Raw genomic sequence first — 18738 nt, 5'->3', positions numbered from 1 at the left:
ACAGCAGCATGTTGCAATTTTTCCCATTTAAATAATAGTCCATTTTGCTGTTATTCCTACCAAAATGGATGACCTCTCATTTACCAACATTGTATTCCATCTGCTAGACCCTCGCTCACTCACTTAGACTATTAATATCCCTTTGCAGACTTTCAGCATCTTCTGCATACTTGCTCTGTGACTCATCTTAATGTCATCTGTGAATTTTGACACATTACACTTAGTGCCCAACTCCAAATCATCTATGTAAATCGTAAACAATTGCAGTCCCAACACTGATCCCTGAAGCACACCACTAGTCACTGATTGCCAACTAGAAAAACACCCATTTATCCCCACTCTTTGCTTTCTGTTAGTTAAACAATCTTCTATCCATGCTAGTACATTATCCATAACACCGTGCACCTTTACCTAACGCAGCAGTCTTTGGTGTGGCACCTTGTCAAATGCCTTCTGGAAATCCAGATACACCATATCCACGGGTTCCCCATTGTCCACTGCACATGCAATGTTCTCAAAGAATTCCACCAAATTAGTCAAACATGACCTTCCCTTCATGAACCCATGCTGCATCTTCCCAATGGGACAATTTATAGCCAGATGTCTCGCGATTTCTTCATTGATGATAGATTCAAGCATGTTCCCTACTACAGAAATTAAGCTAACTGGCAAATAGTTACCTGCCTTTTGTTTATCTCCTTTTTTAAACAATGGGGTCACATTTGCTGTTTTCCAATATGCAGGAACTACGCCAGAGTCCAGCGAATTTTGGTAAATTACCACTAGTGCAATTGCTCTTTCTCCCGCCATCTCTTTTAGTACCCTGGAATGCATTCCATCAGGACCAGGAGACTTGTCTACCGTTAGCCCCCCCATTAACTTGCCCAACACTACCTCTTTCTTGATAGTAGTTTCTTGGTCCTCATCTGCCATAGCCTTCCTGTCACCAATTTTTGGCATGTTATTTATGTCTTCCACTGTGAAAACTGACACAAAATACCTGTTCAATGCCTCAACCATTTTCTTATTTCCAGTTATTACACCCCCCCTTCTCATCCTCTAAAGGACCAATGTTTACTTTAGCCACTGTTTTTCGTTTTATATATTTGTAGAAACTTTTGCTATCTGTTTTTATATTCTGAGCTAGTTTACTCTCGTAATCCATTTTTTTATAGCTTTCTTCGTGGCTTTCTGTTGACCTCTGAAGATTTCCCAATCCTCTAAGTTCCCACTAATCTTTGCCACTTTGTATGCATTTTCTTTCAATTTGATACCCTCCTTTATTCCCTTAGATATCCATGACTGAAATGTGAGTAAATCCTGTCTCAGTGTCTTCTCCAACAGCTTCCCCAGTTGGCGAGTCTAGTACAATTCCAACATTGTGATTGCACTCTTCCTGTTCCGAACTTTACCCATGATGTTTCCCTGCAAGATCTCCCCTCCCCCACACTCCTCCCAAGTTGTCTTCCCTCAACACAGTTGTAATACACTCCCTAACCGGTAATGCAACGCCCCCACCTCTTTTGCTTCCTCCTTTGTTTCACCTAAAACCTTGATTCCCAGAATGCTAAGCTGCCAATCCTGTCCCTCCTTCAACCATGTCTCTGTGATAGCAACAACATTATAGTTTATCCGTCTTACCTGTTGTACTTCTTGCATTGAAGCAAATACAGTCCAAGCCTTCAGTTCAGCGACCTCTCCCTGACTGCTCTCCCTCTTAGCTATATGTGCCTTAGTCTCAAACACTTCCCCAGTCTCTGTACTGACTGACCTGCTGCTCCAGTTTCCACTCCCCTGCTACACTAATTTAACCCCTCCCAAGCAACACTAGCAAACCTCCCAGCCAGGACATTGGTGCCCCTTCAGTTTCGGTGCAACCTGTCCTTTTTGTACAGGTCCCACCTTCCCTCGAGGACATCCCAATGATCCATATATCTGAAGCCATCCCCCTACACCAGCTCTTTAATCAAATGTTCAACTAAACCATCTCTCTATTCCTAGCCTCAGTAACACACAGCAAAGGGAGCAACCCTGAGATTACTATCCTATGGATCCTGTTTTTTAGTTGATCACCTACTCCCTGAATTGTCATTGCAAGACTTTGTCACTCTTCCTGCCTATTCATTTGTGCCAATGTGGACTATGACATCTGTCTGTTTACCCACCTGTTTCAGGATGCCTTGTACCTGCTCAGAGACATCCATGACTGTGGCACCACAGATGCAACATACCATCCTGGAGTCTCTTTCTCTGCCAAACATGTGCCTATTTGTGCCCCTAACTATTGAATCCCCAATTACTATTGCTCTTTGTGCTTTGTCCCTCCCCATTGTACACAGGACCAGCCATGGTGCCACTGCTCTGCCTGTTGCTGCTGCTGTCACTTGATGGACCATCCCCCTCATCAGTGTCCAAAACTGAAGACTCATTTGAAAGGGGGACAGCCACAGGGGACTCTTGTGCTGCCTGTCTGCCCCATCCAGTGGTCACCCGTCTATCTTCCTGTATCTTGAGTGTGACCAAGCCTGTGTAACTTCTAACTCTGATGCACTGCACCATTTGTGCTCCTTAGTGCTTCCAACTGCTGCTCAAACCAATTCATTTGTTCAATAAGCAGCTTAAGCTGGGTACACTTTGTGCAGATGTAATCATCAGGGACACTCTCAGCAAACATGGTTGACAATATCTCACAGGTGGAACACACAACCCCATCAACTAACATGATCAACCCTCTAATGGATTTTAGATTATAAGTTAAATTTTAATTAGCAACCTAAAAATTACAGTTCTTACTTTCTAACAAACAGTCCCCTTGCTTACTCACTATCTGTGCTACCCTATGTTACTGTGAGAAGTCTCAACACCAGGTTAAAGTCCAACAGATTTATTTGGTAGCAAAATCCACTAGCTTTCAGAGCCCCTTCGTCAGGTGATTGGGAGTTCTATTCACAAACATGGCATATAAAGACACAAACTCAATTTACAGAATAATGATTGGAATGTGAATCTTTACAAGTAATCAGGCCTTAAAGGTACAGACAACGTGAGTGGAGAGTGTTAAGTACAGGTTAAAGAGATGTGTATTGTCTCCAGACTAGATAGTTAGTGAGATGTTGCAAGTCCAGGCAAGTCGTGGGGATTACAGATAGTGTGGCATGAACCTAAGATCCCGATCAAGGCTGTCCTCGTGTGTACAGAACTTGTCTATCAGTCTCTGCTCAGCGACTCTGCGTTGTCGTGTATCACGAAGACCGCCTTGGAGAACGCTTACCCAGAGATCAGAGGCCGAATGCCCGTGACCGCTGAAGTGTCCCCCAACGGTAAGAGAAAACTCTTGCCTGGTGATTTTCGAGCAGTGTTCGTTCACCCATTGTCATAGCGTCAGCATGGTCTCCCCAATCTATCATGCCTCAGGACATCCTTTCCTGCAGCATATCAAGTAGACAACATTGGCCAAGTTGCAAGAGTATGTACAGTATACCTGCTGGATAGTATTCTCACGTGAGATGATGGCATCCGTGTTGATGATCCAGCATGTCTTGCAGAGGTTGCTGTGGCAGGATTATTTGGTGTCATGGTCACTGTTCTCTTGAAGGCTGGGTAATTTGTTGCAGACAATGGTCTTTTTGAGGTTGTGCAGTTGTTTGAAGACAAGAAGTGGGGGTGTGGCGATAGCTTTGGCAAGATGGTCGTCTTCATCAATGACATGTTGAAGGCTCAGGAGAAGATGTTGTAGCTTCTCCACTCTGGGGAAGTACTGGACGACGAAGGGTACTCTGTCCACTGTGTCCCATGTTTGTTTTCTGAGGAGGTCGGTGTGGTTTTTTGCTGTGGCGCATTGGAACTGTTGATCAATAAGTTGAGCGCCATATCCTGCTCTTATGAGGGCATCTTTCAGTGTCTGGAGGTGTCTGCTGCTATCCTCCTCATCTGAGCAGATCATGTGTATACAGAGGGCTTGTGGATATGGGATGGCTTCTTCAACATGTTTAGGGTGGAAGCTAGAGAAGTGGAGCATCATGAGGTTACCTGTGGGCTTGCAGTACAGTGAAGTGCTGAGGTGACCGTCCTTAATGGAGATGTGTGTGTCCAAGAATGCAACTGATTCCAGAGAGTAGTCCATGGTGAGTCTGATGGTGGGATGGAACTTGTTGATGTCATCATATAGTTGTTTCAGTGATTATTCACCATGAGTCCAAAGGAAGAAAATGTCATCAATGTATCTAGTGTATAGTGTCTGTTGAAGGTCCTATGTGGTGAAGAGGTCTTATTCGAACCTGTGCATGAAGATGTTGGCATATTTGAGGTGCAAATTTTGTCCCCATAGCAATTTGTGTGTGTCTGAATGAAGAACTGGTTGTTGAAGGTGAAGACATTGTGGTCCAGGATGAAGTGGATGAGTTGTAAAATTGCATCTGGAAACTGGCAGTTGTCGGCATTGAGTACTGAGACAGTTGCAGCAATACTGTCGTCGTGGGGGATGCTGGTGTGGAGTGCCATTGTGACCAGGAGTGCTCCTGGTTCAACTGCTCCATATATGCTGAGTTTCTGTAGGAAGTCCGTAGTGTCGCGATAAAAGCTGGGGGTTCTTTGTACAATGGGTTTCAGGATGCCCTTGACATAGCTGGAGAGGTTCTCACACAGGGTCCCATTGCCTGATACGATGGGACGACCGGGTGTGTTTGCCTTGTGTATCTTTGGGAGGCAGTAGAGATCTCCAACGCGGGGTGTGCATGGGATGAGAGCACGAAGGGTGCTCTGAAGGTCCAGATCAAAGATCTTGATCAGTCTGTGTTGACAGGTGTGTTCTTTGGTCGGATCTGTGGGTAACTGTCTGTAGTGTTCCCCGTTGTACACATCTCTTTAACCTGTGCTTAACGTTGTCTCTACTCACATTGTTTGTACCTTTAAGACTTGATTACCTGTAAAGACTTGCATTCCAACCATTATTCTGTAAATTGAGTTTGTGTCTTTATATGCCCTGTTTGTGAATAGAACTCCGACTCACCTGATGAAGGGGCAGTGCTCCAAAAGCTAGTGGCTTTTGCTACCAAAAAACCTGTTGAACTTTAACCCGGTGTTGTGAGACTTCTTGCTGTGTTTACCCCAGTCCAACGCCGGCATCTCCACATCATGACTACCCTACATTAACCAGAAGATGAACTAATTGTAGTAGCCCTGTAGAAAGACTGAGACACACTTGCCCTGTACTGCCATGCGATCCTTTCTCCTGTAGCACCAGAGAATGAACGGGTTAACCAAAACTAGCACTTGACCAGCACTCACCAGACAGAAGCCACGCTCCCTTTCACCCAAACTGAAGCGATAAAAGTATTAAATATTTACCTGGCCTTACCCACACTTACCATTTAGCTCTTTCTCTTGTGTCCTCTGCTCCTGCAGCAGGGGAAGACCATTCAATAATTATCCAACCCATTCCTAGTCAGTTACATATTAGTTCCTGACAAATTGGCAGTGCTCAAAAATTGAATCAGTGTTTGTGTAGATTGTAAGACATTTTATTGTTTTGGTCAGTGATGAATCCTGGAACCCCTACAGTGCAGAAGGGGGCCATTTGACCCATCGAGTCTGCCCTATCCTCATAACCCACACATATTTACCCTGCTAATCCCCTTGACACTAAGGGGCAATTTAGCTTAGCCAATCGATCTAACCACACATCTTTGGACTGTGGGAGGAAACCGGAGCACCCGAACGAAACCCACACAGACAAGGGGAGAATGTGCAAACTCCACACAGACAGTCATCCATGGCCAGAATTGAACCAGTATCGCTGGTGCTGTGGGGCAGCAATGCTAACCATTGTGCTGGCATGCTGGGAGAAACTTTTCTATTTTGGGAACTGCAAATACATTCATTGCTCATGAAAAATTGAAAATGCACAATAATTCAGTCAGTATTTTTACGGAATATAAGACAGTTTAATGTTTTGGTCAGTGCTGCAGGAAGGAACTTTTCTATTTTTGGAATTGCAAATGCAGCCATTGCTCAGTGTTGCGGTAAGTTAGAGTAACCTGTTTTGTTATATTTATAAGGTGTAACTCCTCAGAATGCTTCAAGATGATAATTTTGATAAGCTCCTTGCTCAAAAGGAACAAGAATGGAAGGACCTGCAGATACGTCGCATTCAGTTGTTAGATATTGCACTTCAAGATTCACAAGCAAAACTCAAAGAACAGCAAGAAAAATTTAACATACTTAAAGAGGACTTTTTGTTCAACCTAAAAGTACTGGAAGAACGAGATCGGGATTTAGAACGCTATGATGCCATGTTTGCTCAACTAAAAGTTACAGAAAGTTGTAAACAGGCGGAGATCAGCAATCTGCAAATTCAGATTGACAAGATGCAAGAACTTGTTGCTAAGGAGACAAAGACACGGATGGATTTACAGTTCCAGTACCAACAAGCTCTGAAAGCGCATCAGCTGGAAATAGAGAAAATACGCAGGTATGGTCAAGCTGAGGGTAATCATACATGAATATCTGTGGGTTTGTGGATACTATAGTTATGGTGTGAGATATGGTTCATCAGTAATTTTCTATTATTTGAAACCCACTTTGTTATCCAGAATTCTTCCCAAAATGAATCTAATCCCAAACACCTAACTGCTTGCCTTTTGAAAGTAAAATGTTATGGCTCATCATACGTTCCCAGTTGGGATGGCAAAGCTGCTATGTCCTTTAAATGATCTTTGTTCCCTTCTGCTTGAAGCTGCAGTGTTGCACAGATTTACTCTTGCTATATTATAATGCAGCCAACACAAGGCAGGCTGTCAAGGGCCATTGAAGGGAAGCAAGAATAGATGTCAATTATCATCATTTTTACCATAACATTGTTTTATAATTTCCCAGTCGGTATAGATTTTTCCTAACATAAAGAAAGCTTTAGAATTGCAGTTTAAAGTTACTACTGCAATTTTAAAATGAGATGTGAATAGTGAATGGTATTTTTAGCATTGCACAAAGCAACAACGGTCAATTGTAGTGTTTCTTCTTTGAATTTTGAGATATGTTTTCCTATTTGATTTGAGATTGACTTTTTAATCATGCTAGATTAAGTAGCAGAATCCAATGAAGGAAATTATTAGATTTCCAGTGCAACTCACTTTTGAGTTTCACTTTCTTCCCTTCTTTCTATTAGCAAAGATATTAACTGCTTCTTGGGGTCTGGTTGCTAGTACGTTTATTGTTTTCCTGTACATACCAAATGACCTTATTCAGGAATGAGCTTTATAGGCTGTTCAACTTTCTTGGCGTCACAGAAAAGCCCTTGCACGCCCTCAATGGAGGAACACATAAGTGCATTCATATTAAGAGTTACCAAGAGTAAATGAGTTCGCCATCTCTCTCTCTCTCTCTCTCTCTCTCTCTCTTCCTGCCCCGCACCCCCTACCACCCACCCACCACCAACCCCTCCCCCCCCCATAATTTTGGGACATTGAGAGTCACCTATCACCTCAGCTAAAACTAGCTAACTCAGCACAATTTTGTGCATTGTACTTGAATCCACAGTGGTCAGTGGCACAGTGGTTAGCAGGGACCTGGGTTTGATTCCCGACTTGGGTACTGTCTGTGTGGAGTCTGCACATTTTCCCCACGTCTGTGTCGGTTTCCTCCCACTGTCGGAAAGGCGTGCTGGTTAGGTGAATTGGCCATGCTAAATTCTTCCTCAGTGTACCCGAACAGGCGCCGGAGTGTGGCGACTAGGAAATTTTCACAATAACTTCATTGCAGTGTAACTGTAAGCCCACTTGTGATACTAATAAATAAACTTTAAGCTGAATTCTTCATTCCGGCTCAACTGCTGGCTGGATAGATTCTTTGAGATGTTGGATGCCTTTTAATTTTTATCTATGTATGACGATGAAAATTAAATACTGTATCAATAGTTTCAATTTTAAAGACTGATCAGAGTCAACAGATTGCACAATTCTGACTGAATATAAATTTTAAGTTATTTGTATGTGTTAAGAATAAGGTATAGCTTTAAGTTTAAGCTTAATTTGTATTTCTGCAGTTGTGTGTTAAGGAGATTTCAGTTTTAGTTTCATTTCAAAGGATGCCAGCATATTCATGAGGGTTTTACAACTCCAAAACTATTTCAAGGTATTAAAAAAACTGGAATATTGCCTAGCAACCAGGGGCCAAAAGAGGTAGCAGAAGCAGTTTTGAGTTCAGTTGAAAAAATGACCTAGAAGTAAGGAGCTTCATACAGTGTCTGCTGGACCAAGGTCATGGAATGAGACTGCAGGCCCCAAGTTAAATAACAGAAAGGCCCTGAAATCAGGGAAAGACACAGAAGCCAGTTACAAGAAGAACAGGAATCTGGGGAAAAAAGGGTCCTGTTCAGTAAAGGGAAGAAAAAAATTCTTCACAGACTGTGAACATTAAGAATATAAGATAAATCTTGTAAATTGTTTTATCCTTACAAATCTCTATATATCTGCAGATATATCCGGTGAAGGAGTAGAGTATTATAGTTAATCTTTTCTTGTTCAATAAATGTTTTACTCTTTTGTTGGAAGTTCTTCAGCTGACTTCTGTAATTCTGTTCTGTGGCTGCCTGCCACCTATCTAAATAAAAAAAATGTTAGGATTCATCAAGTCGGGTTCCATCCTGGGATCTGACTTGTACAGTAGAAACATCAGCTGGGATCATGACATAACCAACTATATGACTTTGTATACTTAAATGTGTTTTGCATCTGGTTTTAGGACTCTTATCTGTTTTCTTTCTTATCATGCTTCATTATTAAAACAATACAAAAGAATTAGTGATTGATAACTGCTGTTTCGTTTGTTTAAATACAGTTCAAAAGACTCCAAGATTGATGAGCAGCACAAAGAGTATAGGAATCTAAAACAAGATCTTGAACACAAAGTCCAAGAAGTGGAAGGACAACTTGCTTTACAAAAACAGGTATGATATCAAGTCTATTTAGCCTTTATTCAACCTTGACGTGTACACTGCTCCTAACACAATTGTAATATCTAAACACTACCTAGAAAAAAATGTTCTCAAAATTGTGGCAGGGTCAACGACTTTAAGCAATTTATTTCCATTTCATTTCAACAGTAAGGATCAACATTTTATCAGTTTAAAAATTTTGCTGATGATCTAACTATTCTCTTAAATATCTCAATCACCGCAAACAATAATTTATGTGTATTATTAGCATAAGTAAAAAGTGTTTATTTTTAGTCACCTGACATTAAAAACCATTAGCACATAACAAATCTCCATACCAAACCAGAAATCAAAAGTTGAGTTTGTTTGCCCAGTATGAAGGAAAACCTATCCTTTGTCTAAGTTCCAAAAATCTCTAGATGCAGATTGGTATTGTCTAACATTTAGATCCCTCAGCGTGTGCAGAGATACGGATTTATTCAAAGCTAAATTGACCCTTAGTCTCAAGGGGTTATGTCGGGTTATGGGGATGGGGCCTGGGTGGCATTGTTGTTGGTACAAACTCAATGGGCTGAATAGCCTCCTTCTGTACCACAGGGATTCTTTGAAACTATGAAGGTGCTGGAAATCTGAAATGATTCATTTTGCTATGAAAAATGGGAGAAAATGAAATAAAGAATACTATTCTACATGAGGTTGAAGAAGCAAAGGCATATGGGGGCCTATGTGCAAGAGTCATTAAAGCTGGCATAATATTCCAGTTGAGGCTGGTTTGGCCTCAACTGGAGTATTACCCAGCTCTGGCCACCAAAGTTTTGGAAGGATGAGAAAGTATGAGAAAGGGTGCAGAAAAGATCCATGAGAATGGTTCCGGAGATGAGGGACTTCGGTTACATAGGAAGATTGGAAAAGCAAAGCTTGAGAGGTTTGATTGAGGCACTCAAAATCATGAAGGACGTGTACAAAGTAGATAGAGAGGAAACGTTCTCGTTGGTGGAAGAATTGAGAAAGTAAGAACATCAATTTACGGTATTGGCAAAAGAAGCTATGGTAAGGTGAGAATAAACTTATTCATGCAACTGTTAGGATCTAGAATGCACTGCTCTAGGGTTTGGAGAATTTTGTGGTTGGACACCAATGAGGAAAGGTCTCCAGAGGATATTAGGTCAATTAGAGTCTTGAAAATGATATATGTTTAAAGTTCATTTATTAGTGTCACAAGTAGACTTACATTAACATTGCAACAAAGTTACTTTGAAAATCCCCTAGTCGCCACACCCAGTGCCTGTTCAGGTACAATGAGGGAGAATTTAACACGGCCAAAGAACCTAACCAGCGCATCTTTCAGTCCATGAGAGGAAATCAGACAGGGGGAGAACGTGCAGACTCCGCACAGATTGAGGCACTCAAAATCATGAGGGACGTGTACAAAGTAGATAGAGAGCAAATGTTCTCATTGGTGGAAGAATTGAGAAAGTAAGGACATCAATTTACGGTATTGGCAAAAGAAGCTATGGTAAGGTGAGAATAAACTTATTCATGCAACTGTTTGTTAGGATCTAGAATGCACTGCTTTAGGGTTTGGAGAATTTTGTGGTTGGAGACCAATGAGGAAAGGTCTCCAAGCTGAGAATCAAACCTGGGTCCCTAGCCCAGTGAGCTAGCGTTGCTAACCACTGTGCCATCGTGATTTGATGTTTAGTTGTTGGGCTCATGATCCAGTGGGAGGCAGATGGAGGTGTCAGAGCATTGGTGTTCAGCATCAGTATGATGATGAATGGTTTGCCAAGACAACAAGAGTGCCACTTTTGTCAACAGGGATCTGAGTGAACTGAGGGCTGCAAGTTCAGGTAGAGGGAGGTTTGTATTGCAGTTACTGTGGACTCCATTTATTTTTGCTTTCTTATAGTTCCCACTAATGTGGATAACTTCACATTTTCCCACATTTATATTCTCTTATTGAAAATTTTGCCCACTCACTTAACCTATTTATATATCTTTGCAAACTCTTGTGTCTCTCACAATTTGCTTTCCTACCTGTATTTGTATCATCAGCAAATTTGGCTAAGGTACATCTGGATCTTTCATCCCTGTCATGTCCCATTGCAAACTGCTGCTTTCCTTGTGCTCAGGTAGTTCCCAATTGGGTTTGGCAGCCTTGTCTCCTGCTTTTATGCTTCTATAATGCCAGGAGACTGACAGTCCCTTGAAGTACCTGATTGCTTACAGCCTTATCTCAGCCCCCTGCAATAAACCCTAGGCGCCTGTCTCCCAATGACCAAAGTCCTTAAATAGGGAGTGTTCTATTTTCAGCTTTGATATCCCTCATAGCTGAAAGCAGTGGTTATCCATTGGGAAGACAATAAGTAAGAGTAAAGATGTTTTTGCGTAAGTTTCTGCACATTATAAGCTTCATTTCTGTAAGTGAAACCCTGCAATGGTCTCCACACATTTGATTTAGTAGATTTTTAATAATCCAATTAACATAGAACTTCAAATTGCAAAAATCTCCTTTTGAAATATCTTCTACTTTGGAAAACCTGAAATTATTATTTTTTTTGTTCTGATAAATTTGCATGGAAATACAACTGCAATCTACTGACCAAAATTTGTTAAATGTACTCGATACTACGTGGGGCCTAGAAACATCATCTCCTTCTCTATGGAAGTATACTGTCTTGAAAACCTTAATTCAAGCATTTGGCCCAGAACTGGTTTCCATTTCTTGATGATTACATTTTGAGGTATTCCTGATTGATTTTAATAGCCTTTTTCCTTTAATGACCAAAACTGTCAATTCCCAATTTTTTGATCAGAACTTGCATTATCTGATCTAACCTTTGCGTATTTATTTGTCCTTTCTGAGTAAAATTCTCTAATTTCTTTGAGCAGTTACTTTGTGTTAAGTCAAATTACCATACTTTGCCCATTAATTTACTTCTACATCATTGCAACTTTCAAAACCTTAGTTCAGGGACACCCGGCCGAATAATAGTCCTTTCACTGTTGCTATAGAAAATACTTTATCCAAAGCATAATGCAAAGCATTGTCGCATTGTCTCATTGTCCAATTCCGGCTGGCCTCGATTTTTTTGTTTTTGTGCATGAGTGATCTGTTTTATAGTAAGGTCGCTTCAGTAGAGACAATGGTGAATCAGTTTGTAATGCGGTACACTTAATACAGGAATAGAGGGATGATCCTGGGAATTCAGAGATGGTTCATGCCCCTGCCAATTGCATATTCAAGAGAAATAGAGGTTAAACAATGGGTAACAGTGGAAATCAATTACTTGATAAAGATGACTATTATAGCTCACTTATGAACGGATTATGTGGGTATTGTACACTTTCCCTTAGTAAACCTCCATGGCCTGAGGTGCTGTGCCCCTTCAGCTGTTTTCTTTTTACTAAAATTGGGGCAGTGGAAGTAGGAAATGAGCTGATGAGTCATTCTGCTACAACCATGCCCTTATTTTACATATTGAAGCATATATAGAAAGTTTATGACTCAAATGATCATTAGGCGCATCAAATCTGTGCTAGTCAAAAAAGAGCTATCCAGCCTAATGCTACTTTCCACTGTTATCCATAGGCCACAGCACTTATTTTTCTAAATGCAGCAAACATCTCTGTCTCTAGCACCCTTTTCAGGCAGTGAGGTGCAGACTCCTATCAGTCTCTGGGTGGAATAATTTCTTCTCAATTCCCCTTTCATTCTTCTGCCAATTGTTTTAACGCCAATCATTTGTTATTGCCTTTTCTGCTCAGGGAAATACGTCCGCCTTATTCACTCTTACTGAACCCATATGTCTTCTGTCTGTCAGGCTACCTTCAGAGATCTGTGGATATGCACTCCAATGTCCCTCTGTTCCTCTGCATCTCTCCATATTCTATAACTTACTGTGTATTCCATTGCCTTGATTGCCCCTTGAATTCCATTGGCCACTTTACTGCCTGACTGCCCATTGATATTCTCCTGCAATCTACAGCACTTTTCCTTGTTGTCAATCACATGGTGAATTTTTGTATAATTTGCCAACTTTTTCCATACTTCCTGCATTTAAGTCTAAATCATCAATATATTCCACAGAAAGCAAGAGACCTAGTTTTGAGTCCTGAATGGCCTATTTTAAGCCCTGTAGAACCTCACTAGAAACAGCCTGCCAGTTAAACAAACACAGGTCGACCATTAGTTTGCCTCCTGCCATTGAGCTAATTTTGGATCCAACTTGCCACCTTCCCTTGGCTCATACTTTTCTGACCAGTTTGCCATTTTGGTCCTTGTCAAAAGCCTTGCTAAATCCATCCAACACACCAGCATTTTCAACCATGTTACCTCTTCAAAAAAAATTCAGTCAAGTTGGTTAGATATGACCTTCCAATAATAAATCCATGCTTACTACCCTTGATTAATCCATGTCTTTCTAAATGATGAGTTATATTTTCTTCAGATATTTTATCAATAATTTGCCCACCATTGAGGTTGGATTGACTAGCTTGTAATTACTCAGCCTATTGCTTTCTCCTTTGTTTTAAACAATATTATCAATCTTCCTGTCCTTCAGCACCTCATCTGTGAGGATTGAAAAATGATGATCATGTGCGATATCTGCTGGAACTGATGGGCTATGTATCATGCGTTCATCGATATGGATGTATTGTATGCAAATGAGATAAATGTACAATCTAATGTAAATGTTGCCATTTACACATTTAGCAACAGTGGTCACCAAAGTACCTGATTGCCTCCATGATCTAACTTGCTGTTTGCTGCAGAAGGAACATTTAACTTTTAAATGACATGAGGTTCCAGCATTTTTTTCTGTTTAAAAAGTTTAATCTTTATGATCCACTTTTAAAGGCAACATAAGAGGCTGTGAGCCAAGCCATTGTATGGCAAATCTTTGATGCCTGTCACAGTCATTCCTACAGGGAAGTATTGACAGCCCATTAAAATCACTTAACTGCTCTTGACTCTGGAAATTCAACTCGAATCTGACACACATGAACACATGAATATTGATGGTGTGGCTGAGTGGATGATCTGGGCTTGTGTGCATGTGTTAAAGTAAAAAAGTAAAATTCCATCTTTAATTTAAATTTTCCCTTCTCCCCACTCCATTTTCTCTAACGTATTGACTCCTTGCTTGGTAATGATTCCATAAATATCAGTTCCCTCCTGCCTTCCCCAGTTTTTATTATTATCTGTATCTTTTTCCCTTTATTTCCTGCCCTACCGGTATTTAGACCATGGTGGGGTGAAATTCCATAGATGATCTCTAGTTAATCAACTAGGTGGCCATAATTAATACGTTATTCTTAAATGTGGTAATCATTATGCAACGCAGGAGTAGCGGAGCTAAATGTAATCATTGCTCATAGAATCTTAGAGTGCAGAAGGAAGCTATGTTAATCTGTGCAGAATTTGGGTTTACAACTAGCTTCAATGCACAAAGGGCTTATTGAACTTTTAAAGTGTTCCAGGCTTATCAGGCTGATCCATTCACTGATCTACGGATTCTAATGGATTCTGCTGTCATTTTGACAGATGAGGGTTCAGCAGGGGGACCAGTTGTTCACTGTCTAGGTTGCTGTCATCTTGTATGTGATATTAAACCAAAATTTGATTTGCAGATCCAGCTGCAAAAGTTACAAATGAAGTCACTGTTGAGAGATGGGTGAAGCCATTGGCTTTGCAGCTTGTTCTGTCGTGATCTGACTGGTCTCAAATGTCGAGATTGCTCTGACAGATTTCCCTGTTTGGGATCAGTATAGAGAGGTTTTTACCCCCTGCGTTCTGGGGTCCAACTTGGAGGCTTTAAAATTGGCTTTTTGAGTTTGAAACGTTCTATGCGGGTTTGTGTTCAGCTGGCTGAAGAATACCACTGTTGGTATGCAGGAGTCTGCCAGGTGAACCACACGGCCAACCCAGCAAAGCCAAAATAAGCAAAATACTGCGGATGCTGGAATCTGAAACAAACAGAGAATGCTGGAAAAGCTCAATAGGCCTAACAGCACCTGCAGAGTGAGATTTTGAGCCATGTCCACTGTGAGTGCAAATGGTGATTCAGATACAAAATCCTGGGAGAGTCAGGAAACTAGATTCTTGTGGATGAGATCTTGTTTCCTGATTTCTTTTTCCCTGCCTATTGCTGGTGATGTAAACTTCCTGCTCACAAAAGGCATGGACTTAATTTACATATATTTTAATACATTTCAATATTATTAACCAGCTTCCCTGCCACATGAAGCACCCCCTTACTGAATATTCATACCTGTCTGACAAGAGGTCATGTCAGCAAGGTTTACAACAGCTTTTTAAGAACAGGATTCCGATATCTGGGAAGAAAGAGGGGGTGATGACTGTGAATGGGGGAGGGGGGGTGGGGGGGGAACTTGTCTGTGAACAAGGGAGAGGCTGATACCTGTGAATTGGGGGGCCTTGCCTGTGAAGAGAGCGGATAATGGCTGTGATCAGAAGTGCCCACTATACAGCTGCTGTGGTGCAGGTTTGGGGGGCCCTTAGTGTCAGACAATCTGGTTTGAAAACTTGGCTGTGCATCTGGCACAGCCTAACACTCTAACAAATCATAGTGAAATCATAGTGAAGAGCCAAACTCTGTTCTCTCTCCCTACAGATGCTGCCAGACCTGCTGATTTTTTTGACAGCATTCTCTGTTTGTTCTAGCAAAGCTGAACTCTAATGAGCATGCTTTCAGTGCCAGGTGTGTAGCACCTTGCAAGAACTTTTGTTTTTGGGATTCTGTCCTGCTATTTGATGTTACAGATCAGTCTTGTCAGCGAAGGTGGAATGCACCTAATTGTTTTATGTGACGCTAGTAGTTTGTCCATGTCCTACAGCCATAATGAAGTGATAAAAGAACGATTGGTAGAATTTGACCTTTATTTTGAGACAAGCTCCATTCTCCCTCTAAGCCTGTAAGCGAGCCTGATGAATGCTGAACATGATTTTGCTGGATAATTTCATCATCCAACATGGCTTTGTTTCATGATAGTGGAACTTCTGAACTCGAAGAGTATATTGATGATTGTGACTGTGGGGTCTTGCAGTTCATAACCAGGGACAGACTGATGTAAAATCTGTCTTTTTTAGATTTACTGTAAGGATGAAGCAATCTGATGCTTGAGCAAGGTGTCAACAATCTGCTGGATGTCCTCTGGAGTCTTCAATTAGAACACAATAGTCAACAAATAAGAGTTCACATAGTCGCTCTTCTGTGATCTCTGTATGAACCTTGAGCCTTTGCAATTGAAGAGCTTGCAGTCGGTCCTGTACTGAATATACACTTGTATGTTGAGTGTATCGAATGTTGGGTCCTGGAGCATGAAGCCAGAATAGACTCCAACAATCTTTCTATTTTGGCATAAATGTGAGGAAAGGATAATTATATAATTTAAATAGAGAGCCTGTGATTACTAAATTATTTGAAAAAGGATCCATCAACCACAAAAAATTGAGAACTACTGATCAGGTTTTGCCATTTCAGTGTCTTCTGAAGAAGTAAGTAACACAAGTAAACACCAGTGACAGCCTCTGTACATCTGCTTTCTCATCAAGTTCATCTGATTATCTTAAACAACAGAGTAGATACACACACGTGCAAGATCAGGTCTTCATTGACCATATTTCACCATACTTATGATTCTCATATAAGCAATGGTATATAATGATTCACTCATACTTTTATACCATTTTTACCTTTGATCATTGCAATTCCATGTGTTCTGTGAACAAATCATAGTAAAACACGATACATAAAAATAACAAACATGGACCTAGCAAAAATGCCATTAGGATTTTTTTGATGTCTTCCAATCATCTATTATCATGGATAAATTGCATTTTATTCCTATGAACATAATTGACCAAGCTGGCAAATTCTAGATGCTTATAGATTTGACTGGATGACTTTTAACACATTCCATCACCTCCATATCTGTCAACATTCAGTTGTTAGTTCCTTTGCACAATACACAGCTTATAGTTCAATGCTCGGCAGAAAGTCATTTTTTGTGTGCTAATCCCACAGGCTGTTAAGGACGTTAAAGTACACAAGTAGTGTGAACTCACCTGTTCTCATGCTCTCTACTTTACTTTATAGTGAAAACTTGAAACAGTACGTTCAAATTTATCAAAGAGGTCTTAACACACTAGTGCTGAAGCTTTGTTATAATTCTTGGCAAGTTTAACCATGTTTAAAGCAAAGCAACGGTGAAAATATAATTAATCAACCTGCTGAAATGAGAATTAGAGCCTGAGGAAAACTAGCACCATATTAATGGTCATGCTATGAATTTTGTGCAACATCTCAGAGTTAATGAGAAAATGCCACATGAAAACTGCAGTTTATCGAAACAACAGCAGTGTCCAGAGCTAAATGAAACCAAAAGATTGCAGTAGCAACTGACAATGGTGCCCCTTTCACATGTAGCAAAAATATACAAACAGCTCAGCATTTACAGGAAAGGAAATGTGGAGTGAACTGGGATACAATATGTGAACTTTTAAATTAATTTCATCAGAATATTTGTGACCGAGATAAGAGGCTAAAAGACATATATTTAAATGAACTTGATTTTTTTAATTGAAATTTTGCCCAATTGATCCAGATATGATTCTAATGGATTTATATTCCAAATTCAAGAACAAAAATTAGATATTTTCTTTGTAAATTTTCTTGCTCATCATTTTTTAGTTATGCTCTGTGCAGTAGCATCTTTGTACATTCTTATTTTGTGCTTTTTTTCCAAAAATTTGGCTCATCTACACAATGAATTAAGTTTTTAAGGCTTATTTATTAGTGTTACAAGTAGGTTTACATTAATGTAGCAATGAAGTTACTGTGAAAATCCTCTAGTCGCCATATTCCAGCGCCTGTTCAGGTACACTGAGGGAGAATTTAGCATGGCCAATGCACCTAACAAGCACATCTTTCAGACTGTGGGAGGAAACCAGAGCACCTGGAGGAAACTGATGCTGACATGGGGAGAATGTGCAAACTCCACACGGACAATCACATAAGGCCAGAATTGAACTGGGGTCCCTGGTGCTGTGAGGAAGCAGTTCTAACCACTGTGCAAATGCCTAGTCTGTTTTCAATTTTCATCTGTCTTTCGACAACGCAAACTTCTAAGTTGATGGATCAATTAGCGCCTCATTTAAGTAAGTGTTAAATGTGAGTCTTCATGGTGAGTGTTGACAGGCTGTTCTATCACAGGGCATCGTAGTCAAATCTGATCTGTCCTAATCCAATGTCCAGACACAACTCCTGTTAAGGAGGGATTTGTGAATAACAGTCAGGAGAACGAAGCCTGACTGATTTTCTTCTTTCTTGATGCAAAGGCACAGGAGCCTGTGGTACATCTTTACCAACACCCAGCTGATATTGGATAATTTAGTATCAACTGAAACATTTCTCATCTGCATAGTTATTAACTGGCCAAAAACTGAGCTACCCTAGGAGATTTAGTCTACTGAAATTTTAGTTCAAACTTACCATTTCTTCTTCGACGACAGTCATCTTTTTTAACAGAGCTATTCAGGTGGTACAGTATAATGTAACTGCACATCAAAAATAGTTAATGAATAAACAAATGATTTGTAATAAAATCAATTGCTATTCTTTGAGAACTCAAAAACCTGGGTCATTACAACACAGGCCAATCAGCCCATTAAGTTCATGACAGCTGTTTATAGAGCAATCCAGTCAGTCACATTTTCCCCACTCTATCCATTAGCAATCATTAGTTACAGCACTGAGTGGAAAATGAACTTAGGGGAGTGTAGT

At 40.6% G+C, this 18738-nt stretch overlaps 1 protein-coding gene across 6 annotated transcripts in view; it reads left to right on the top strand.

Moving 5' to 3' along the window:
• ccdc57 (coiled-coil domain containing 57) overlaps window positions 1-18738 on the top strand; it is a 206771-nt gene that overhangs the window by 23042 nt on the left and 164991 nt on the right. For all 6 annotated transcript variants that reach the window (XR_013889108.1, XR_013889109.1, XM_080208852.1 and 3 more), the window contains exons 2-3: window positions 6057-6469; window positions 8833-8941. Coding sequence is in view for 4 of the 6 variants with exons in the window: in XM_080208852.1 (XP_080064978.1) it covers window positions 6072-6469; window positions 8833-8941 (507 nt within the window). In the remaining 2 variants the exon portion in view is untranslated. The remainder of the gene's footprint in view (window positions 1-6056; window positions 6470-8832; window positions 8942-18738) is intronic.

Source organism: Carcharhinus amblyrhynchos, chromosome 21 (genome assembly GCF_965287045.1).
Source record: "Carcharhinus amblyrhynchos chromosome 21, sCarAmb.v2.hapA, whole genome shotgun sequence".
Lineage (NCBI taxonomy): Eukaryota > Metazoa > Chordata > Chondrichthyes > Carcharhiniformes > Carcharhinidae > Carcharhinus > Carcharhinus amblyrhynchos.
The sequence above is the reverse complement of the archived record's forward strand: the minus strand, read 5'-3'. Positions and strand labels throughout refer to the sequence as shown.